Source organism: Carettochelys insculpta, chromosome 32 (assembly GCF_033958435.1).
Source record: "Carettochelys insculpta isolate YL-2023 chromosome 32, ASM3395843v1, whole genome shotgun sequence".
Taxonomy (NCBI): Eukaryota; Metazoa; Chordata; order Testudines; family Carettochelyidae; genus Carettochelys; species Carettochelys insculpta.
This window is the reverse complement of record NC_134168.1, coordinates 3,992,985-4,012,513: the sequence shown is the minus strand read 5'-3', so window position 1 is coordinate 4,012,513 and position 19,529 is coordinate 3,992,985. Positions and strand designations below refer to the sequence as shown.

General features: G+C 63.1%; 3 gene segments (V, D, J or C); all 3 read right to left on the bottom strand.

The window, feature by feature from the left end:
- Nucleotides 1–3,571: 3,571 nt before the first annotated feature.
- LOC142004583 (immunoglobulin heavy variable 4-59-like) lies at nt 3,572–4,338 on the bottom strand. The segment is given in 2 exon segments: nt 3,572–4,200; nt 4,293–4,338. Coding segments are annotated over 2 exon segments (675 nt in total).
- A 360-nt stretch (nt 4,339–4,698) lies between these two features.
- Nucleotides 4,699–6,073, bottom strand: LOC142004582 (Ig heavy chain V region 914-like). The segment is given in 5 exon segments: nt 4,699–4,734; nt 5,131–5,191; nt 5,440–5,458; nt 5,643–5,936; nt 6,028–6,073. Coding segments are annotated over 5 exon segments (456 nt in total).
- Nucleotides 6,074–6,265: 192 nt separating this feature from the next.
- Nucleotides 6,266–8,432, bottom strand: LOC142004581 (immunoglobulin heavy variable 4-61-like). The segment is given in 3 exon segments: nt 6,266–6,406; nt 7,953–8,293; nt 8,387–8,432. Coding segments are annotated over 3 exon segments (528 nt in total).
- Nucleotides 8,433–19,529: the final 11,097 nt, after the last annotated feature.

The following is a 19,529-nucleotide window of genomic DNA, read 5'->3' as shown; positions in this document are numbered from 1 at the left end:
CCGCAGCCTGCAGCTGGGCTCGGGAGGCGAGTGGTGGGCAGGGCTGTGGAATGGGGTGTGTGTCTCTGTGTGTGTGTGTGCGCATGGCGGTGGGGGGTAGTGCCTGGACCCCCTTGTCTTTACCTGTGAGTGTGTACGTTTGTGTGGGTCCGTCTGTGTTTGTGATGGGGTTCAGGGGACCCCCAGCCTTGCCCCCCCCTCCCGCAGGCAGGAGTGACTCTCACCCAGCAGGTAGAACAGGAGGTTTATGAGGCGCCAGAGCCCAGCTCAGCACAGAGGGGTCAGTGCAGCCGGCAGAGACAGTCATTCCAACCCGTGCTGGGGAGAGGAGCCCGAGGGGTGTCCCTCTGGGGTGTAGCTTCCCCCGTCGCCAGGCTGGCTCCTTCCAGCTCCCTCTCCCCCAGCTTCTAACTGCTGCCCCCGATTCCAGCCCAGCTCGGCTCCTCCCTGCTCTGCGTTCAGGGCAGAGGTGTTACCTGCCAGCCTGGGGTACAGCCCACGGGTCATCCTTAACCGCTGGGAGATGCTCTGCCCGTCACACACACATCCAGCCTGAGTCTCACACGCCCCCCCATCACGGGGGCACCGGACTCCTTACACCCTGCGGACGGCTGAGGGCACGTGGAGGGGGCACAGTCCCCTTGACTGACCCCCCAGACAGCCGGCAGACTGAAGCGGGGCCACCGAACACTGGGAGCAGCTCCCAGAGCCACATCCCCAGCTCAACAGCCTGCCGGCTCTGGGGGCTTCTGGAAGCCGGGGGACCCCCTAAGTGCTCCCCCCAGCACAGCTGCAGGACGGGGCGGGGGCGGGGGCGGCAGCTACAGGCCAGAGCCCGCCCGCCGAGTGCCAGCTGGAACAGGCTGCACAATGGTGCCCTGGCGACGCAAAGCGACCCTGGAGCAGCTGCAGCCCCGGGGCAGCGGAAACCGGGACTGTCCCCCTCCCCCAGGAAGCGCCGCAGGCCGGGGGCGGGGGCGGGGGCTGCTGGAGGCCGGGGCGAGGCCGCAGTGGCCCGACCCCCACATGAGTTTTCTTTGGCAAAAGCTTCTCAGCAGCCCGGGAGCAGCTCAGGTCCCTGGGCAGAGCCCGGGGCTGGGATCCGGGAGCTTCTCCGCGCAGTGGGAGCCGGCGGGAGGCGGAACTGCGGGCGGGTTTCGCACACAGAGGAGAACACCCCGGGCCGGGAGCGGCCGGCGAGGACGGGCCGGGCCGGGCCCCTGGTTGGGAGCCGAAAAAGCCCCCGACTAATTCCTTAAACGGGGCAAATTGTCCCGTTCTGGCGCCCTGGGGCTGGGGGCGGGAGCGGCCTCGGGGGGCCGATCTCTGGGGCTGGGGGCGGGAGCCGGTTGGCTGCCGCTTCCCCCGGGCTGCGGGGGCGGGGGGCGCCGGGCGCCCCGGGCTTGGTGCGCTGAGAGGAGCCGCCCCCATTCCAGTCCCGAAGCGCGTTCTCGGGTTGTGACGTAGCGACTGTAGCTCACTGCCGCCCTCTGCCGGGCGCGGGCGGGACTGTCACCTCCGCGGCTCGGTTTGTGTCCGGCCTTCAATAGGTTTCTGCTCGCTGTGTCTCTGGCACAGTAATAGCGGGCGGTGTCCTCGGGCCTCAGGCCGCCCATCTGCAGGTACAGCAGGTTGTTGGCGTTGTCCCGGGAGATGGTGAAGCGGCCTTTCACCGCATCCGGGTAGTACGTACTACTCCCATCGCTGGTAATAGTAGCGACCCACTCCAGCCCCTTGCCGGGCGCCTGCCGGACCCAGTGCATCCAGTAGCTGCTGAAGGTGAAGCCGGAGGCTTTGCAGGAGAGGCGCAGGGAGTCTCCGGGCTTCTTCACGTCCCCTCCGGACTCCTCCAGCCGCACCTGGCCCCGGGCCCCTGCGGACAGAGGGAGGGAGAGGAAGGGGCTGAAAGCAGCAAGAAGTGGCCGGGCTTCCGGCTCCGCCACTGACTCAGGGGCACCAAATACCTTCCAAGGCCGCTGCGAGAAGAACAATTGTGAGGCAAAGCGCCATTGTCCGTGGGGCGGGCGGGGAGCGTTGTCCGGGCCGGGCTGGGCTGGGAGCTGCAGAGAGCCGGGCGCTGCGGATCGGCTCCCGGTGTCCCTGGGCAGGGCGAGGCCCGGATTTAAGCAGGAACCTCTCCCCCTATTTGCATAGCTCGCTGCTGATAAGGGACCCGAACCCGTCACCCCATTTGCATAGTCCGCTCCTTAGGAGAGGTACAACCGCCTGTCCCCGAGGAGCTGAGTTGCTTCCGTGGGTGTCCGACAGGAGGCGTCTCCTTCCCCTCCCCTGTGTGTCTGTGCAGCGCCGGGCACATCCCGGGCGTGGCGCATACTCCTGTCACCGCACTGGGGAAATACGGGATGAGGCTGGTGACGTCACAGAGGCAGCTCCGAGGTTGTGGGGGGGGCGGCTGTGAACTCAGTCGTGGGGCGGGAAGTGTCTCCCGTTTGCAGGGGGAGGGGTTATGGCCCAGGGCGGCGCAGAGGGAAATGAACCCCCCGGGAGTGCGGAGAACAGCGCATGCGCGGGGAGTTCTGCCTCCCTCCGCACTGTGGGGGAGCCTTGGCGGGTGGATCGGGCCCCCGGGCCGCATCGGGTCCCCCCAACTTCTTAGTCCGACCCCGACCCCACCCCTGCCCTGTGGCTCTGCTCTCGGAGGGGGAGGGCTCTGCCTGCTGCCCCGCCCCCAGCACAAGCTCTCAGCTCCCATTGGCCAGAACCCTTTCGCCTAGTTGAAACCGCTGCTGGTTCTGGCCCAGGGACAAGTCCCGCCCCGGGGCTGAGGGACAATTCACTGACCGGTTGGTCCCCTCCCGGTGTGTGCGGCGGGGCCGGGGCTGTGTCCTCCCGCACAGCAGGTGGCGCTGTCGGCTGCGAGCGGCCACTTCAGCTGCGGCTGGTGGGGAGAGGGACCAGCTCCGGGGGTGTCCCGGGCCCATGGCGCCCCCTGCCGCCGCCCGCAGCCTGCAGCTGGGCTGGGGAGGCGAATGGTGGGCAGGGCCGTAGAATGAGGTACAGGGTCCCCCAGCCTTGCCCCCCCCCCGCCCGCAGGCAGGAGTGACTCTCACCCAGCAGGTAGCACAGGGTGTTTATGAGGCGCCAGAGCCCAGCTCAGCACAGAGGGGTCAGTGCAGCCGGCAGAGACAGTCATTCCAACCCGTGCTGGGGAGAGGAGCCCGAGGGGGGCCCCTCTGGGGTGTAGCTTCCCCCCTCGCCAGGCTGGCTGCCCCCCAGCTCCCTCTCCCCCAGCTCCTGACTGCCGCCCCCGATTCAAACCCAGCTCGGCTCCTCCCTGCTCTGTGCTCAGGGCAGAGGTGTTACCTGCCAGCCTGGGGTACAGCCCACGGGTCATCCTTAGCCCTGGGAGCTGCTCTGCCTGTCACACACATCCAGCCTGAGTCTCACACACCCCCCCAACAGTGTGTGTGTGTGTCTGTGTGTGCGGTGTCACCGGCACACGCCTGCTGGGGCTGGACGGAACCTCGACAGCCCCTCCAGTCCCGTCCGGTCCCCGCGCTCCCGGCAGGACCCAGCGCCCCCCAGACCCTCCCTGAGCAGCTGTTTAAATCTACGGGCCCCAAAGCCCGAAACGGCCTCCCCGGCACCGAACGCGCAGCCCTGGGTTTTCGCGGCCCAGGCTGTGCGCGGAGTCTGGCGCGGAACCGGGCCGGAGAGCCCAGGGGCCGGGCCTGCGGGGGAAACGGGCCCAGAGCGGGACAGCCTGGCCGAGAACGGAGGATAACAGCTGCGGGCGGTGTGCGCGCCCCTGGCCAGGCCCGCTGCCCGGCTCGGGAGCCGCTTCCACTTTGTGTACGAGCCCCGGCTCCGGCCGGGTCACTGTGTCTTCCCGGGCGCAGTAATAGGTGCCGGTGTCCGCGGCTGTCAGCGAGCGGAGCTGCAGAGAGACCTGGTTCTGGGCCGTGTCCGCCGAGATGGTGACCCGGCCCTCGAGAGACGGGGCGTAGCCTGTATCCTCGCCGTCCCCGGGGTACACGAACCCCACCCACTGCAGCCCCTGCCCGGGGGGCTGCCGGACCCAGTGCCAAAGGTAACTCTGAGCAGAGATGGAGACCCCCGAGAAAGTGTAACTGCTGCCGGAGATGGAGACCCCGGTGACAGCGCAGGTGAGGGTGAGGGTCTCTCCGGGCTTGGCCGCCCCCGGGCCGGACTGCACCAGCTGCACCTGGGAGCGGGCACCTGCGGAGGGAAAGCAGAGCGGGGGTGAATTCAGGAGTCCCCGACTCAACCTGGCGTGTGGCCCCGACTCCCCGCTCCCGCCGGACACTCACCGCGGAGGGCGGAGAGCAGGGCCAGGAACAGCCCCAGGGATTTCATTGTGGGTGGTGCTGAGCGGGCCGGACCGGGCCGAGACTGAGGCCCCTGGGCCCCGGGGCGGGTATTTGAGAGGAAGGCCCGGGGCGGGATTTGCATACGGGCCCCGGGGCGGGATAAGAGGGGCCGGGGGAGATGCCCCGGAACGTGCTCTGCGCTGCGCTGCGGCAGCCGGAGCCCAGGAGCCGCCCGGAGGCGGGAGTGTCTCCGGGGGTCAGACGTCTGCTGGGAGGGGCTGCCCGGTCCAAGCCCCTCCGGCCGGGGGGGCGGTGAAGGCAGGTCCCGGGGGCGGAGCAGGGGTATGACTGGCGGTGACTTGGGCCAATGGGGAGTGTTCTCAAAGCAGCGCCCCAGCCGCCGAGGTCACCGCTGCCCCTTGGTGACAGTTCCGCCCGCGCCCTGCAGAGGGCGGCACTGAGTTACAGTCACACTCTTAATGGAGTTCAGGGATCTCCAAGCGCTGCCCCCGTCCGCAGGCAGGAGTGACCCTCACTCAGCAGAACAGCGGGTTTATGAGCCGACAGGACACAGCGTAGTACAGAGGGGTGAGTGCAGCCGGCAGACACAGCCAGTCCCATCAGTGCTGGGGAGAGGACGCCCCGAGGGGCCCCCGGAGCCGGTGCTTGGCCCCCTCCTTTGTCTGTCTCTACCCCAGCCCAGACTCACCGCTTCCAACTCCCAGTTCCAATTCAAACTTCTCAGGCTCCACCTCCCCCTTTGTCTGCAGTCCAGAGGTGTCACCTGGTTGCCAGGTTACTCCCAGCATGAGCCCCACACCCCCTGTGAGATACACACCCAACCCCCACTACATCCCATCGGACCCTTATGGGCCTTTCGGCTGACACCCCTGAACCGGATCACAAGGGCCACTCCTGGCCCAGGAGGTGCACAGTGTGATGTCCTGGGGGATACCTGTGTGTCTGTGCGTGCAGAGCCCGGGGACCCCGAACCCCTCACACCCCAATGAGCAGCCAGGCGAACCCCACCTCTACCCTTCCGCCTGGACTTCTCAAGCTCGACCTCAGCTCCGGCACAGAGCACTTCCCTTTGCCCTTGGAGAAGCGCCTTTGGATCCCGGAGCCGCCTCAGGCGCTTGGCGTTTACCTCTGCCAACGCCTTTCGCCTTCTTCAAAGGCCTCCTGCGAGTGGGGGCCCCGTTCCGCCTCCTGCGCCCGCCACGATCCCCGAGCCCAGCGTGGGACCGAAACTCGCTGCCGCCCTCTGCCGGGCGCGGGCGGGACTGTCACCGCCGCGGCTCGGTTTGTGTCCGGCCTTCAATAGGTTTCTGCTCGCTGTGTCTCTGGCACAGTAATAGCGCGCGGTGTCCTCGGGCCTCAGGCCGCTCATCTGCAGGTGCAGCAGGTTGTTGGCGTTGTCCCGGGAGATGGTGAAGCGGCCTTTCACCGCATCCGGGTAGTACGTACTACCCCCGCTGGTAATAGCAGCGACCCACTCCAGCCCCTTGCCGGGCGCCTGCCGGACCCAGCTCATCCCGTAGCTGCTGAAGGTGAAGCCGGAGGCTTTGCAGGAGAGGCGCAGGGAGTCTCCGGGCTTCTTCACGTCCCCTCCGGACTCCTCCAGCCGCACCTGGCCCCGGGCCCCTGCGGACAGAGGGAGGGAGAGGAAGGGGCTGAAAGCAGCAAGAAGTGGCCGGGCTTCCGGCTCCGCCACTGACTCAGGGGCAGCAAATACCTTGCAAGGCCGCTGCGAGGAGAACAATTGTGAGGCAAAGCGCCATTGTCCGTGGGGCGGGCGGGGAGCGTTGTCCGGGCCGGGCTGGGAGCTGCAGAGAGCCGGGCGCTGCGGATCGGCTCCCGGTGCCCCTGGGCAGGGCGAGGCCCGGATTTAAGCAGGAACCTCTCCCCCTATTTGCATAGCTCTCTGCTGATAAGGGACCCGAACCCGTCACCCCATTTGCATAGGCCGCTCCTTAGGAGAGGTACAAGCGCCTGTCCCCGAGGAGCTGAGTTGCTTCCGTGGGTGTCGGAGAGGAGGCGTCTCCTTCCCCTCCCCTGTGTGTCTGTGCAGCGCCGGGCACATCCCGGGCGGGCTGGAGGCTCCTATAACCGCACTGGGGAAACAAGGGGATGAGGCCGGTGACGTCACGGAGCCAGCTCAGAGCCTCGGTGGGGGCGGCTGTTACCTCGGGCGTGGGGCGGGAAGTGTCTCCCGTGGGCGGGGGGAGGGGCTCTGGCCCAGGTTAGAGCAGAGGGAAATGACGCCCCGGGAGTGCAGAGAACAGCGCATGCGCGGGGAGTTCCGCCTCCCCCGGCATTGGCATCTCGGTGAGTCCCCGGGCGGGAGGATCGGGCCCCTAGGCCTCCTCTGGCCCCTCTAGTTCCTTAGTCCTCCGCCGCCCCCCTTTGCGGCCGTGGGTTCGGAGGGGGAGGGCTCTGCCTGCTGACCCGCCCCCAGCAGCAGCTCTCAGCTCCCATTGGCCAGAGCTCTGACCTCTGAGCAAACCCTGGGCGTGTCCCCCCCATCAGAACGCCCCCGCTGCAGGGGAGGGCGGGTCACGTGGCCCCAGCGCCACCTGCTGGCCGGGAGATGAACTGCGAGTTCCCACGCCGGAGTTGTTGGCCGAACCTGTCTGGGTTTCCCACCGCTGTGTCCCCCCCTCGCCCCGTGACGCACCGCCGTGTCCTCGGCCTCGGCCCGTCAGCTGCAAGAGCGGCCGGGGCTGGGGGTGTCTCTGGAGCTGGGGAATCGCCCTGGGACCGAGCCGGGCCCAGGGCTGTAGCGAGCTAGGGCAGATCGGGGGGCGGAACAGGCTTGGGAAGGGAGCAGGCCTGGCGGGACACAGATAGCCAGGGGCGGCCGGGAGAAAGGAGCTGAGCAGGGGGCACAGGACCTCTGGGGGGCAGAGAGGGGGAGGGGCCGAGCTGGTCACAGGACCAAGTCACAGGACCTGACTGAGGGGAGCGCCTGAGGTTTCCCTTGGGGGGCAAATTGTGGCGGTGTCCGAGGGAGAATGACGGGGACACCCTGGTGTGACGTAGTAGGAGGGGCGTGTGAGGATTTTCTTCCCCTGGTTCGGTTCCGGGTGTTTCCTACTGGCCTGTGGTAACCCGAGGTGGTGCCTCAGTTTCCCCAGGCGCAGCGTCAGTGCGGGGCGGGGAAGGCAGTTGCGCTGTGCTGAGGTCTCACAGGGAGTTAATGGCCCTCTCTGGCCTTTGTAACCCAGGCAGCCGCGGGCCCCATTTCTTCCCGGGAACAGGCCAGAGGCGGAGCAGGGCCGGGCCGGCTGCAATCGGAACAGGGCTGGTGAGCGGGGCAGTCCCGTCTGGCTGGGGGTCGAGGGAGGGACCAGGGCCCGGCTCGGGAACCCCTCTGGCCCCGCTCCCCAGGACGGGTCGGACTGACGGGTTCTGGTCCCTGTGCTGACAAGTCTGTTCCGGGCTGTGTCCCTGTCGCCCCCTCCCCCTCCTGTTCTCCCCGCTGCGTGAGAGCCGCGTCGCCCCGGGGGGGGGGGGGCAGGGCCGGGGACTCCCCGCTCCGGAACACCTGGGTCCTAGAGTCCCGGTCCGCGGGCCTGGCACTGTGCGGGGCTCCGGGCTCAGGTCTCCCGCTGAACTGACTTCCCTGCCCTGCTCGGGAGCCGCTTCCCCTTTGTGTACGAGCCCCTGATCTGGCCGGGTCACTGTGTCCCTGGCGCAGTAATAGGTGCCGGTGTCCGCCGCTGTCAGCGAGCGGAGCTGCAGGGAGAACTGGTTCTGGGCCTTGTCCGCGGAGATGGTGACCCGACTCTGCAGCGCTGGGGCGTAGCCTGTACCCCCGCTATATGGATACACGTAACCGAGCCACTCCAGCCCCTTCCCTGCCGGCTGCCGGACCCAGTTCCAGCTGTAGCTGCTGTCAGAAATGGAGACCCCGGAGACTTTGCAGGTGAGGGCGAGGGTCTCTCCGGGCTTGGCCGCGCCCGGGCCGGACTGCACCAGCTGCACCTGGGAGCGGGCACCTGGGGAGGGAAAACAGAGCGGAGGGTGAATTCAGGAGTCCCCGACTCAACCTGGCGTGTGGTCCCGACTCCCCGCTCCCGCCGGACACTCACCGCGGAGGGCGGAGAGCAGGGCCAGGAACAGCCCCAGGGATTTCATTATGGGTGGTGCTGAGCGGGCCGGGCCGGGCCGAGACTGAGGTCCCTGGGCCCCGGGGCGGGTATTTGAGAGGAAGGCCCGGGCCGGGATTTGCATGCGGGCCCCGGGGCGGGATAAGAGGGGCCGGGGGAGCGCTCAGCGCAGGGCGATGTCCCCTTCGCAGCGGACAGACCCAGCTCCGCACACGTGTGACACAGGAGGGGCCGGGAGGGACGCGGAGAACACAGGCGGCAGCTGGCGCCTGACAGACCTAGAACCCGGTCCCCCAGAAAACCTGTCCGTTGTGGGGTTCAGCGACAGGGGGCACCGGGCCCCTTACAGCCTACAGGCGGCAGAGGGCAGGTGAGGGGCACAGTCCCTTTGACTCACCCCCCCCAGGCAGCCGGCAGGCTGCAGCGGGGACACAGGACACTGGGGGAGCTCCCAGCGCCACCTCCCCCGCTCACCACCCCGCAGGCAGCGAGAGGCCCGGGCACCCCGCAGAGCTCTGCGCTCGCTCTTTGCAGCCGGTTCCCACAGTTCCCTTCCAGCCAAACACAGACCGCCAGGCCGGTGAGCGACGGGCCCGCTCCGCTCAAGCGCCCCCTGCCCGGCGGGTGACCCCAGGGCTCTCCGGTGTCTTTCAGAGCTTTAAGACTCGGCGGCAACGAGCCAGCGCCGAGCGCTCGGGTGTGTCCGGTCGGACCCAGGAACAGGCGGTGTGAGCCGGCGCCAGTTCCCCGGGCCTTGTGCGGACTCCTCACGGGCTTCGCTTTGTCTCACTTGCCCCCGGCTCCACCCCACCGCCCTGCGCTCTTCTGCTTTGCCCGCCTGGGTCACACGTGTTCCCATTTGCCCACTGGGTGGCTCTTTGTGGGTCTCGGGGAGGCTGGGCGGGTTCGGCTCTGGCCTGAAGAAGTGGGTCTGTCCCACCAGAGCTCAGCACCCAATGACTCATTCCTTAGTCGTCCCAGTGCTCCGGGACGGCTGTTCTGGTCTGATCGGGTACAGACCAGCGCGGCTCCAGCCTTCGGCAGCACAGGCCAGTGACCGACCGCCCAGGGCCGGGCGGGACAGTAGCTCGCTGTCGCCCTCTGCCGGCCGCGGGCGGGACTGAATCCGCCGCAGCTGGGTTTGGGGCCGGGCTCGACTCGCTCTCTGCTCCCTGTGCGCCTGGTAGTATGCGGGCCGCGGGGCGGGATAAGAGGGGCCGGGGGAGCGCTCAGCGCAGGGCGATGTCCCCTTCGCAGCGGACAGACCCAGCTCCGCACACGTGTGACACAGGAGGGGCTGTGCTGGGCGGGAGGAGGGAGAAGCCCGGGCGTGCAGAGCACAGGGGGCGGCTGGAGGGGGTACTCGCCGGGCCCCCCAGAAAGCTGCAGGCTGTCGGGGGACAGCAGGAGGCGGCACCTGACCCCCCACAGCCCAGACTCTGCAGAGGTAGGTGGAGGGGACCAGCCCTCAGAGCCCGCCCCGCCCACACACAGCCTGCAGCTGAACAGGGGACCCTGCACGCTGGGGGCAGCCCCAGAGCCTCCTCCCCACCTGAGCGCCGTGCAGGCTCCGGGGGCTGCTGGGGCCGAGGCAGCCCCCAACGTGCTTCCCCCACAGCAGCTGCAGGGTGGGAGACGTGGGGGGCAGCTGGAGGCCAGAGCCAGCCCGCACAGCGCCAGCTGCAACAAGCTGCACAATGGGGCCCTGTGATGGGGTTCTGGGGTCCCCCAAGCTCTGCACCCTGGCCATAGGCAGGAGAGTCTCTCACTCAGCAGGAGAACAGCAGGTTTATTAGCCGACAGGACACAGCATCGTACAGAGGAGTCAGTGCAGCAGGCAGAGACAGCCAGTCCAATCCATGTTGGGGAGAGGAGGCCGCGAGGGGCCCCCAGAGCCGGGGCCTTCCCCCTCCTTTGTCTCTCTCTCCCAGCCCAGACTCACTGCTTCCCAACTCCCAGTTCCAATTCAAACCCCTCAGGCTCCACCTCCTCCTTTGTCTGCAGTACAAAGGTGTTACCTGGTCGTCAAGGTTACCCTCAGCAGGAGCCCCACACCCTCTGTGAGCCACTCACATACACACAGGTATTCCCCACTCCATCACATCTCTCCCCCCTTCCAGACCGAACTGAGCGGGGTCACTCAACTGGTGACCTGGGGAAGTTCGGGGCTCTCCCCTTGTGACAGGGCATTGGCTGTACCCTCTGTTCTCCCCTCGATGTGCACCACCTCCACATCATAGTCCTGCTGGGGGAGGCTCCAAGTCAGGAGCTTGGTCTTGGCCCTTTTCATTTGATGCAGCCGGGCAAGTCCCTTTAGTTCCCTTGGGTTGGTTGGTCTCGCTGCTTCGGCCCCGGTCCGTCAGCCACGTTCTCAAGTCAGGCAGGCAGAGCCCATACAGATGCTCCGGCCAATGTTTGGAATTCAGTTACAGTCTCGTAAAAGAAGGTACAAATGCTTCCATCCTTGGCATTTAGCCAGACCACCAGAATGGTTGTGTGCCTCAGTTTCCCCTTCCATGCCACACAACAGGTTTGGAATGTTCCTCCGCATGTGAGAGGTTGCAAGACTAGTTACAGGGAACAACGGTGACATTTCAGAGTTACAGACTCCTTCAACATACAACTCATGCTTCTACATCAATGTCATCATGTCAAATGGCTCTTTCCAAACATTCAGTGCATGGTACAATTCTACAGCTTTTGGTAGCAGCACCCCTTGGTTACAGCAGTCAGCGTGAGTTACAGAACAAACCCATTGCAACTGCACATTTACGTTGCTCTTTGGTAGACCACAACCTTTGTGCAACATCTTTGAGAATCTGGTATTTTGGGGATAAATGGCTGAGGCCTTTCTTAGCACCATCAAGTTCTAATCTTCTCCCTTGCCCCCTGGGGTGGAAATTTGATCTCTCTGGCTGTGCCCTCCCTTCTAACAAGAGCTGGGCCATTGATGATCTCAGGGAGACGGCCCCCTTCCAGCCAGTCTGGAAATCTGCAAACCAAACTGCTTTCTGAGAGTTGTTTTGTGAGTCCCAGACGCAGAATCCACATGAAGGAATCCCTGTTTATTCCTTACTGGCCCACCAGGACCACAGCTCCTTTGTCCTTCCACCTTCAACTACTGCCTCCCTATGGAATCAGAAGTCGAATCCAGTATGAGAATATAAGTGTTTTCACCATCTGGAGATGTGGAATTGCTGGCGCTCTCCTGCATCCTACAGAGACTGACTGTGCAGCTGTTTTACTTGGTTCTCACAGGGCTGCTCACACTCCCTGATAGTTTTCACTTTACTTGGACCAACTTCCAACTACTGAGAAGCCTTTGCCCTGCCGGCTTTGGACCCTTGCAGAGCACAGCCAGTGGTTTCACACTCAGGCAGGTCCTGGCCATCAGGAGCTGAAACAAACTTCTCCCCAGGCAAAGGGTTGCTCTGGCTCTTACAGACAAGCACCTTTCCTGTTCATTCTCCTTCACCTCACTCCCATTTTCTGCAGTCCCCACAGACAGGTAAGGAAAAGTTTCAGGGAAATTCTCTTCCTCAAGAGCTCCCCCAAACAACAACTCACCCCTGTCTGGCTCCACAGGGGCACTGCTCCCTTGAGCCACAACCAGCTCCTGGGTTTCACCTACACCCAGGATCACTTCTGGCCCATCAGGCAGATTCCCATGTAATCCCCCTCCAGGCAGACAGCCAGTACCACCGGACAGAAGGTCAGGGTCCCTTTCCTCCCTTCTGCTACCAGCTCCTTTATCTTCATCGCTCAGCATAACTCCATTGCCCGTCTGTTCTTGTGTCCTGGCGAGAGGATGACTCTGGTAGGACAGAGTCCTCTCATCCCTCCCAGTAACACCTCAGCATCAGGCAAAGAACAAGTACCAGAATCGTCTGGTCTCTGGGATTCCCTGATGATACTAACTGGATTAGACCAAGTTAAAGCATCATCCCCCCTGAGAGACACAGAGGTAGGCCCACTTCCCACCTGGGCTTCAGCTGCCCTCAGATCCAGCTCTGGGATCTTGGCTCCATCTTGAGCCCCCACAGGCTCAGGCAAAGGATTCACTTCCCCAGAAGCAGAAGCACTTTTTTTGCACCAAGGACCAGTGTCCTTATCAGGGATACCACTGCCCATCCCAGAGCCATTCCCTCTGCTCCAGCCCCCATGGCTGGATTCAGAGACACACCTGGAATGCTCTTTTCTGGTGGATCCTTCTCCAGCCACCCCAGGCTGGGGAATCCTCCTCAGACAATGGGCTAGTTTCCTCATTGGCACCTTTTCCAAACGCAGGCTTTGCTCTCTCCCCAGGCTGCTGCTGCTGCTGTTCAACACAGACAGACAATGGGAGACACTCTCTCCTTTGTCCCAGCCTCCCGTCTGGTCTCCACACACACACACAGAAGGTGGAGCAGCTTCTCTCACAGACAACTTGCCATTCCCAGTGGACAAGCTGCTTTCCTGCACAGACACACAGGCACCTTCCTCGGCCCAGGCCTGGAAAACTCTTCGCAGGTCTGTCTTGGCCACTAGTAGATGATGGGTTGCAATCGCTCCTTCCCTCCTTGAGCTGCAGCAGGCCACTCGGTTCAGAACTCCATGCAGTCCAGGGTTCCCTGCCCGGATCCGGGCTCACCTCTGCAGGATTCTCCCCAGCCCTCAGCTCCGCCACTGCACATCCACGCTGCCTTGTCCAGCTTCTTTAATCTCGATTCGGTTTCCAGGTGCTGCCACTTCACAGCGGAGTTGCTCAGCGTGGTTGCAGGCTTTCAGGCTGATGCCCTCTGCACCCCACGATTCCTGGAAGAATCCCTTCAGTGTGCCAGGCTCCTTGCGAGTCACAAGCTCCCCAGGGTTAGGCCGTAGGCCCCTCTGCCCTCTGGGACCGACTCCAACAGACTCTCAGAGGAACCCCTTCTTCAGTGTGACACCCGCTCTCAAGGACGACGACCACACTGTCTTGGGAAGAACTCATTCAGCGTCAGCCTCCTCAGGGGTCACTTGTTTTCTGGGGGTTGGGCCCTCGGCCCCTCCACCTTCTGGGACCGACTCCAACAGATTCCCAGGAGTAACCTGTGATGGGGTTTAGGGGTCCCCCTGCACTGCACCCCGTCCGCTGGCAGGAGAGACTCTCACTCAGCAGGCACAACAGCAGGTTTATTAGGCAACAGATGTTCAGTTTCTCACAGAAGCAACAGCATAGCCGCCAGAGACAGTCCTTTCAACCTGTCCTGGGGGGAAGACCCCGAGGGGTGTCCCTCTGGGGTGTAGCTTTCCCCCTCCTCAGGCTGGCTGCCTTCCAGCTCTCCCTTTTCCTCGCCTCTAACTGCCGCCCCCGATTCAAAACCCAGCTCAGCTCCTCCCTGCTCTTTGTTTAGGCAGAGGTGTTATCTGCCAGTTGTAGCCCTAGGGTCATCCTTAGCCACTGGGAGCTGCTGCTTGCCTCGGACATCCAGCCTGACTCACACATGCACCCCCCCCACTCCATCACATCTCTTCCCTCTTTCAGACCGCACTGAGCAGGGTCACTTAGCCAGTGACCTGGGGAAGTTCGGGGCCCTCCCTGCGTGACAGGGCATCGGCTATGGTGTTGTTGTTTCCCTTGACGTGGACCACCTCCATATCGTAGTCCTGCAGGAGCAGACTCCACCGCAGGAGCTTGGCGTTGGCCCCTTTCATGTGATGCAGCCAGGTTAGGGGTGAGTGATCGGTGTACATGGTGAAACGCCGTCCAAACAGGTACGGCTGCAGCTTCCCCAGCGCCCACACCATGGCCAGACATTCCTTCTCTATGGCTGCGTAGTTCTGCTCCCGGGGCAGCAGCTTCTTACTTAGGTACACGATGGGGTGTTTCTCCCCTTTGTCAGTCACCTGCATTAGCACCGCCCCCAGCCCCACGTCCGAGGCATCGGTGAACACCAGGAAGGGCTTGTTGAAGTCTGGATTTGCCAGCACTGGGGCCCTGACCAGAGCCTCCTTCAGCGCGCAGAGGGCCTCTTGGCACTGCTCGGTCCAGACCACCTTGTCAGGCTTTTCCTTTTTACACAGCTCCGTGAGGGGGGCTGCGATGGAGCTAAAGTGGGGCACAAACCTCCGGTAGTACCCCGCCATCCCAATGAAGGCCTGGACCTGCTTCTTAGTTTGGGGTGTTGGCCAATCTTTGACAGCCTCCACTTTAGCTGGCTCTGGCTTTAAGCAGCCGCTGCCCACCTTGTGGCCCAGGTAGGTTACCTTAGCCATTCCCACCTTGCACTTCCCTGCCTTGATAGTTAGACCGGCCTTCTGGAGTCGGTCCAGCACCTGCTTGAGTTGGGACACATGGTCCTCCCACGTCTGGCTGAAGATGCAAATGTCGTCCATGTAAGCCAGGGCAAAGCTCTCCATCCCTTTCAGTAGCTGGTCCACCAGACGCTGGAAGGTAGCGGGTGCCCCCTTGAGGCCGAAGGGCAGGACCAAGAACTCGTAGAGCCCCACAGGAGTGATGAAAGCCGACTTCAGCCGGGCATCTTGGTCTAATGGCACTTGCCAGTACCCCTTGGTGAGGTTTATGGTGGTGAGGTAACGGGCTTCCCCCAGCTTGTTTAAAAGGTTATCAGGCCTGGGCATGGGGTAGGCGTCCGAGACAGTGATGGCGTTAAGCTTGCGATAGTCCACACAAAACCGAACAGACCCATCTTTTTTAGGGACTAACACCACGGGAGAGGCCCAGGGGCTGGACGAGGGTTGGATCACCCCCAGAGCCAGCATGTCTTTAACCTCCCGCTCTATGTCCTGAGCCGTCCTCCCTGTGGCTCTGAACGGCACACACTTGATAGGGGCGTGGGTGCCTGTCTCTATTTGGTGGACAGCCAGGTCAGTGTGTCCGGGTCTGTTCGAGAACAGCTGTTGATGCAAATGCAGCACCTCCTTGATCTCCGTCTGCTGGGCAGGGGTTAGCTGGTTTGAGAGGGGAATAGACTCCAGCAAGGAGCCGGCTCCAGTCCTTGTGAGTAAATCCACCAAGGGATCATTCCCCTGCTCCTCCCAGTGTCTGCACACGGCCAGCACCAAGTTCTGCCTGTCCCAGTAAGGTTTCATCATGTTCACATGATAGACCCGGTGGCTGTGGGCCCGGTTCGACAGTTCCACCACATAATTCACGTCATTTAGCTGTTTGACGACCTTGAAGGGCCCATCCCAGGCCGCTTGCAGCTTGTTCCGCCGCAAAGGTATAAGGACCATCACTTGATCCCCGGTGGCATAGGCTCGGGCCCTGGCGTTACGGTTATACCAGACCTTTTGCTTCCTTTGGGCCATGGAGAGGTTCTTCCTGGCCAGGCCCATGAGCTCGGTGAGTTTTTCCCGGAAGGTCAGTACATACTGTACCACTGACTCCCCTTCAGGAGAGGCCGTCCCCTCCCACTTTTTTCTGAGCAAGTCCAAGGGTCCCCGTACCCTCCTTTCATACAGCAGCTTAAACGGGGAGAACCCCGTGGATTCCTGGGGCACCTCCCTGTATGCAAACAGCAGGTGGGGTAAGTACTTGTTCCAGTTATGGGGGTATTGATTTATGAAGGTTCTCAGCATCTGCTTCAGAGTTCCATTGAACCTCTCCACCAGCCCATTGGTCTGCGGGTGGTAGGCTGTGGCCCAGGTGTGCCGGACCCCACACTTGTCCCACAAGCTTTGCAGTAGGGCCGACATGAAGTTGGACCCCTGATCTGTGAGGACCTCCTTGGGGAACCCCACTCTGCTGAAAATGGACAGCAGTGCATCAGCCACGGTGTTAGCGTCGATAGAGGTGAAGGCCACTGCTTCTGGGTATCGCGTGGCAAAATCTACCACTACCAAAATATATTTCTTCCCCGAACGCGTTGCCTTGCTGAAGGGGCCCACTATGTCTATAGCCACTTTCTGGAAAGGCTCCTCTATGATGGGCAGTGGCCTCAGGGCAGCTTTCCCCTTGTCCCGGCTCTTCCCCACCCTCTGGCAGGGATCGCAGGACAGGCAATACAGATGGACAGCTGCAAAGATCCCTGGCCAGAAAAAGTTCTGTAACAACCTTCTCCTGGTGCGGTGGATTCCCTGGTGTCCTGCGAGCGGGACATCATGGGCTAGGTACAGCAGCCTGCGCCGGTACTTTTGGGGAACCACCAGTTGCCTCTGGACCTTCCATGGCTCCGCTTTGCGTCTGGGAGCCCATTCCCGGTACAGGAATTCCTTTTCCCACAGGAATCTCTCCCTGCAGCCCTCCCCCAGCTGTGGAGCTGGGCTGAGACTGGCCAGTTCCCTCAGCTTCTGCAAGGAGGGGTCTCTCTGCTGCTCTGCCTGGAATTCTTCCGCTCGGGCAGGAGCGGATGCTACTTCCCCATCCCAGCCTGGCTCCAGCATCCCTGGCCTGTGAGATCTGGTTTTTGGGGGCCCCCTTTCTCTCAGGGTTGGCCCCTGTGGCTTTGGCTGGGCCTGTACCCCTGAATCTGGGGAGCGCACCCCTCGTTTTTTTTGGCTACGGGTCAGGACCAGGGCACGAGGGCGTTCACCTTGCCAGTTCTCCAGGTCAGCGCCCATCAGTACATCTGCCGGCAAATGGCTGTGCACGCCCACCTCCTTGGGGCCTTTCTTCTTCCCCCATTTCAGGTGCACCCTCGCCATGGGCACCTTGAAAGGGGTTCCATCAATTCCTGTTATCGTCAGGTGGGAATCGGGTATCATGCAGCCCGGTGCCACCACCCCGGGTCGGGCCAGCGTTACGTCAGCGCCTGTGTCCCAGAACCCCGTGACCTTTTTCCCGTCTACCTCGAGGTGTTTGAGACACTTGCTCCACAGAGGCATTGCCGCCCCCACTCTGTAAACTGGCCTCTGAGCATTTGGTCCCCCTGAGGAGCTGGTCTGTGGGACGGATTCGGCCCAAGCCGAGTGCCCATTGTCAGCACCACCCGCCTTGGCCGCCAGCCCCTCTGACTTCTGGGACCCCACCCAGTTGACTCCATGACCCCCCGGCCTGCTCAACCTGTCTGGGAGCCTGGGGCACTGGGCTGCTCTATGCCCCTTTTGCCCACAGCGGTAACAGCCTGGGTCTTGTTGTGTCCCTCGGGCCGGCTGCTTTGTTCGGGTTCTGTTTGGCTCTCTGGGGGGTGGGTGGCTGGCCCCTCTTTCCTGGGCTTGCCCAAGAGGTGGTCCCCTCTGTCGTACAGTTAGGGACCGGTCTCTCTGAGATTCTCGGTTTCTCCAGGACTCCCTCTCCCTCCGGGACTCCCTCTCTCTCCGAGACTCCCTCTCTTTGTGGGGCTCACTTTCAAACCTGGCCCGACTGTTTGTGAAGTCATCTGCCAGTTTTCCTGCATCATGCGAGTCCCCTGGCTTCCGGTCCACGAGCCACACCCTCAGGTCAGGTGCGCACATCTCGTAGAATCGCTCCACGACCGCCAGCTCGATCAGGTCCTCTACGGACTGGACTCCCATTCCGAATGCCCACTTCTGGTAGTATTGCTTCAGGCGGGCGGTTGTATCTACGTGGGTTTCCTCTGGCCTCTTCTGCGCCTCCTGGAACTTCTTCTTGTACATCTCCGGAGTCAGCCCGAACTTATGCAGCAGGGCCTGTTTGAACCGTTCATAGTCCCCAGGCTGCAGCCCCACGAGCTGGCTGAGCACCGCTGCGCCCTTCCGGCCCAGCAAGGGGGTGAGGTGCCGGAGCCACTCATCTGGGGGAACCTCATGCAACTCACAGGCTCGCTCGAAGGCGGTAAGGAACTCGTCCATGTCCCCTGGGTCCTGACACTGGGCCAGCACACGCGTCTCCAAGTGACTGGCCACCCCGAGCCGTCTGGCCCTCTCCCCGCTTACCGCAGCTGGGGCCTCTTGGCGTCTCGCCTCTGCCATGGTTCGCTCATGCTCCCGCTCTCGCTCTCTCTCCTCACGCTCTCGCTCTCTCTCCTTCCGTTCTCGTTCTTTCTCCTCCCGCTGTGTCTCTTGTAGCTGGCGCTCGTGCTCACGCTCTCTTTCTCGTTCCTGGCGCTCGTGCTCACGCTCTCTTTCTCGTTCCTGGCGCTCACGCTCTCTTTCTCGTTCCTGTCGCTCACGCTCTCTTTCCCGTTCCTGGTGCTCCAGTTCCTTTAATTTCACCTCGAGTTCCAGCCGTTGCAGCTCTGCGGTGGGGGACTCTGCCCGCGATGGACCACCGCTAGCTGAGCGCGACCTGGCGGGCACCGCGTCTGTCTGACGGCGTCGAGCCCCCGCTCCTGTCGGAGAATCCGAAATGCTTCCCGAGGCTGACCGGCCACTTTCTGTCGGGACAGGCTCTGCCCCCCCGGATCGGTCATTCTCTTCCAGCTGTGCAATCAGCTGGGCCTTGGTCGCCTTCCCCACGGTCAGGCCCCTCTCTCTGCACAGCCCCGCTAGCTCTGCCTTCAGGAGTCGGGTATAATCCATCTCCCCGCTATTTCCCGGGGTATCCACTCACCAGCAGCAGCTGCAGGAATGGCTCTGTTCTCCCTCTGACTCTTGTGAGACTCCTTCCTTCTCTGGTGCTCAGTCAGCCACTGCTGGGAGCTCATCCGTGGGTGCAGTGCATCCCACTTCTGACACCAGTGTGATGGGGTTTAGGGGTCCCCCTGCACTGCACCCCGTCCGCTGGCAGGAGAGACTCTCACTCAGCAGGCACAACAGCAGGTTTATTAGGCAACAGATGTTCAGTTTCTCACAGAAGCAACAGCATAGCCGCCAGAGACAGTCCTTTCAACCTGTCCTGGGGGGAAGACCCCGAGGGGTGTCCCTCTGGGGTGTAGCTTTCCCCCTCCTCAGGCTGGCTGCCTTCCAGCTCTCCCTTTTCCTCGCCTCTAACTGCCGCCCCCGATTCAAAACCCAGCTCAGCTCCTCCCTGCTCTTTGTTTAGGCAGAGGTGTTATTTGCCAGTTGTAGCCCCAGGGTCATCCTTAGCCACTGGGAGCTGCTGCTTGCCTCGGACATCCAGCCTGACTCACCCATGCACTCCCCCCACTCCATCACATCTCTCCCCCCTTCCAGACCGCACTGAGCGGGGTCACTTAGCCAGTGACCTGGGGAAGTTCGGGGCCCTCCCTGTGTGACAGGGCATTGGCTATGGTGTTGTTGTTCCCCTTGACGTGGACCACCTCCATGTCGTAGTCCTGCAGGA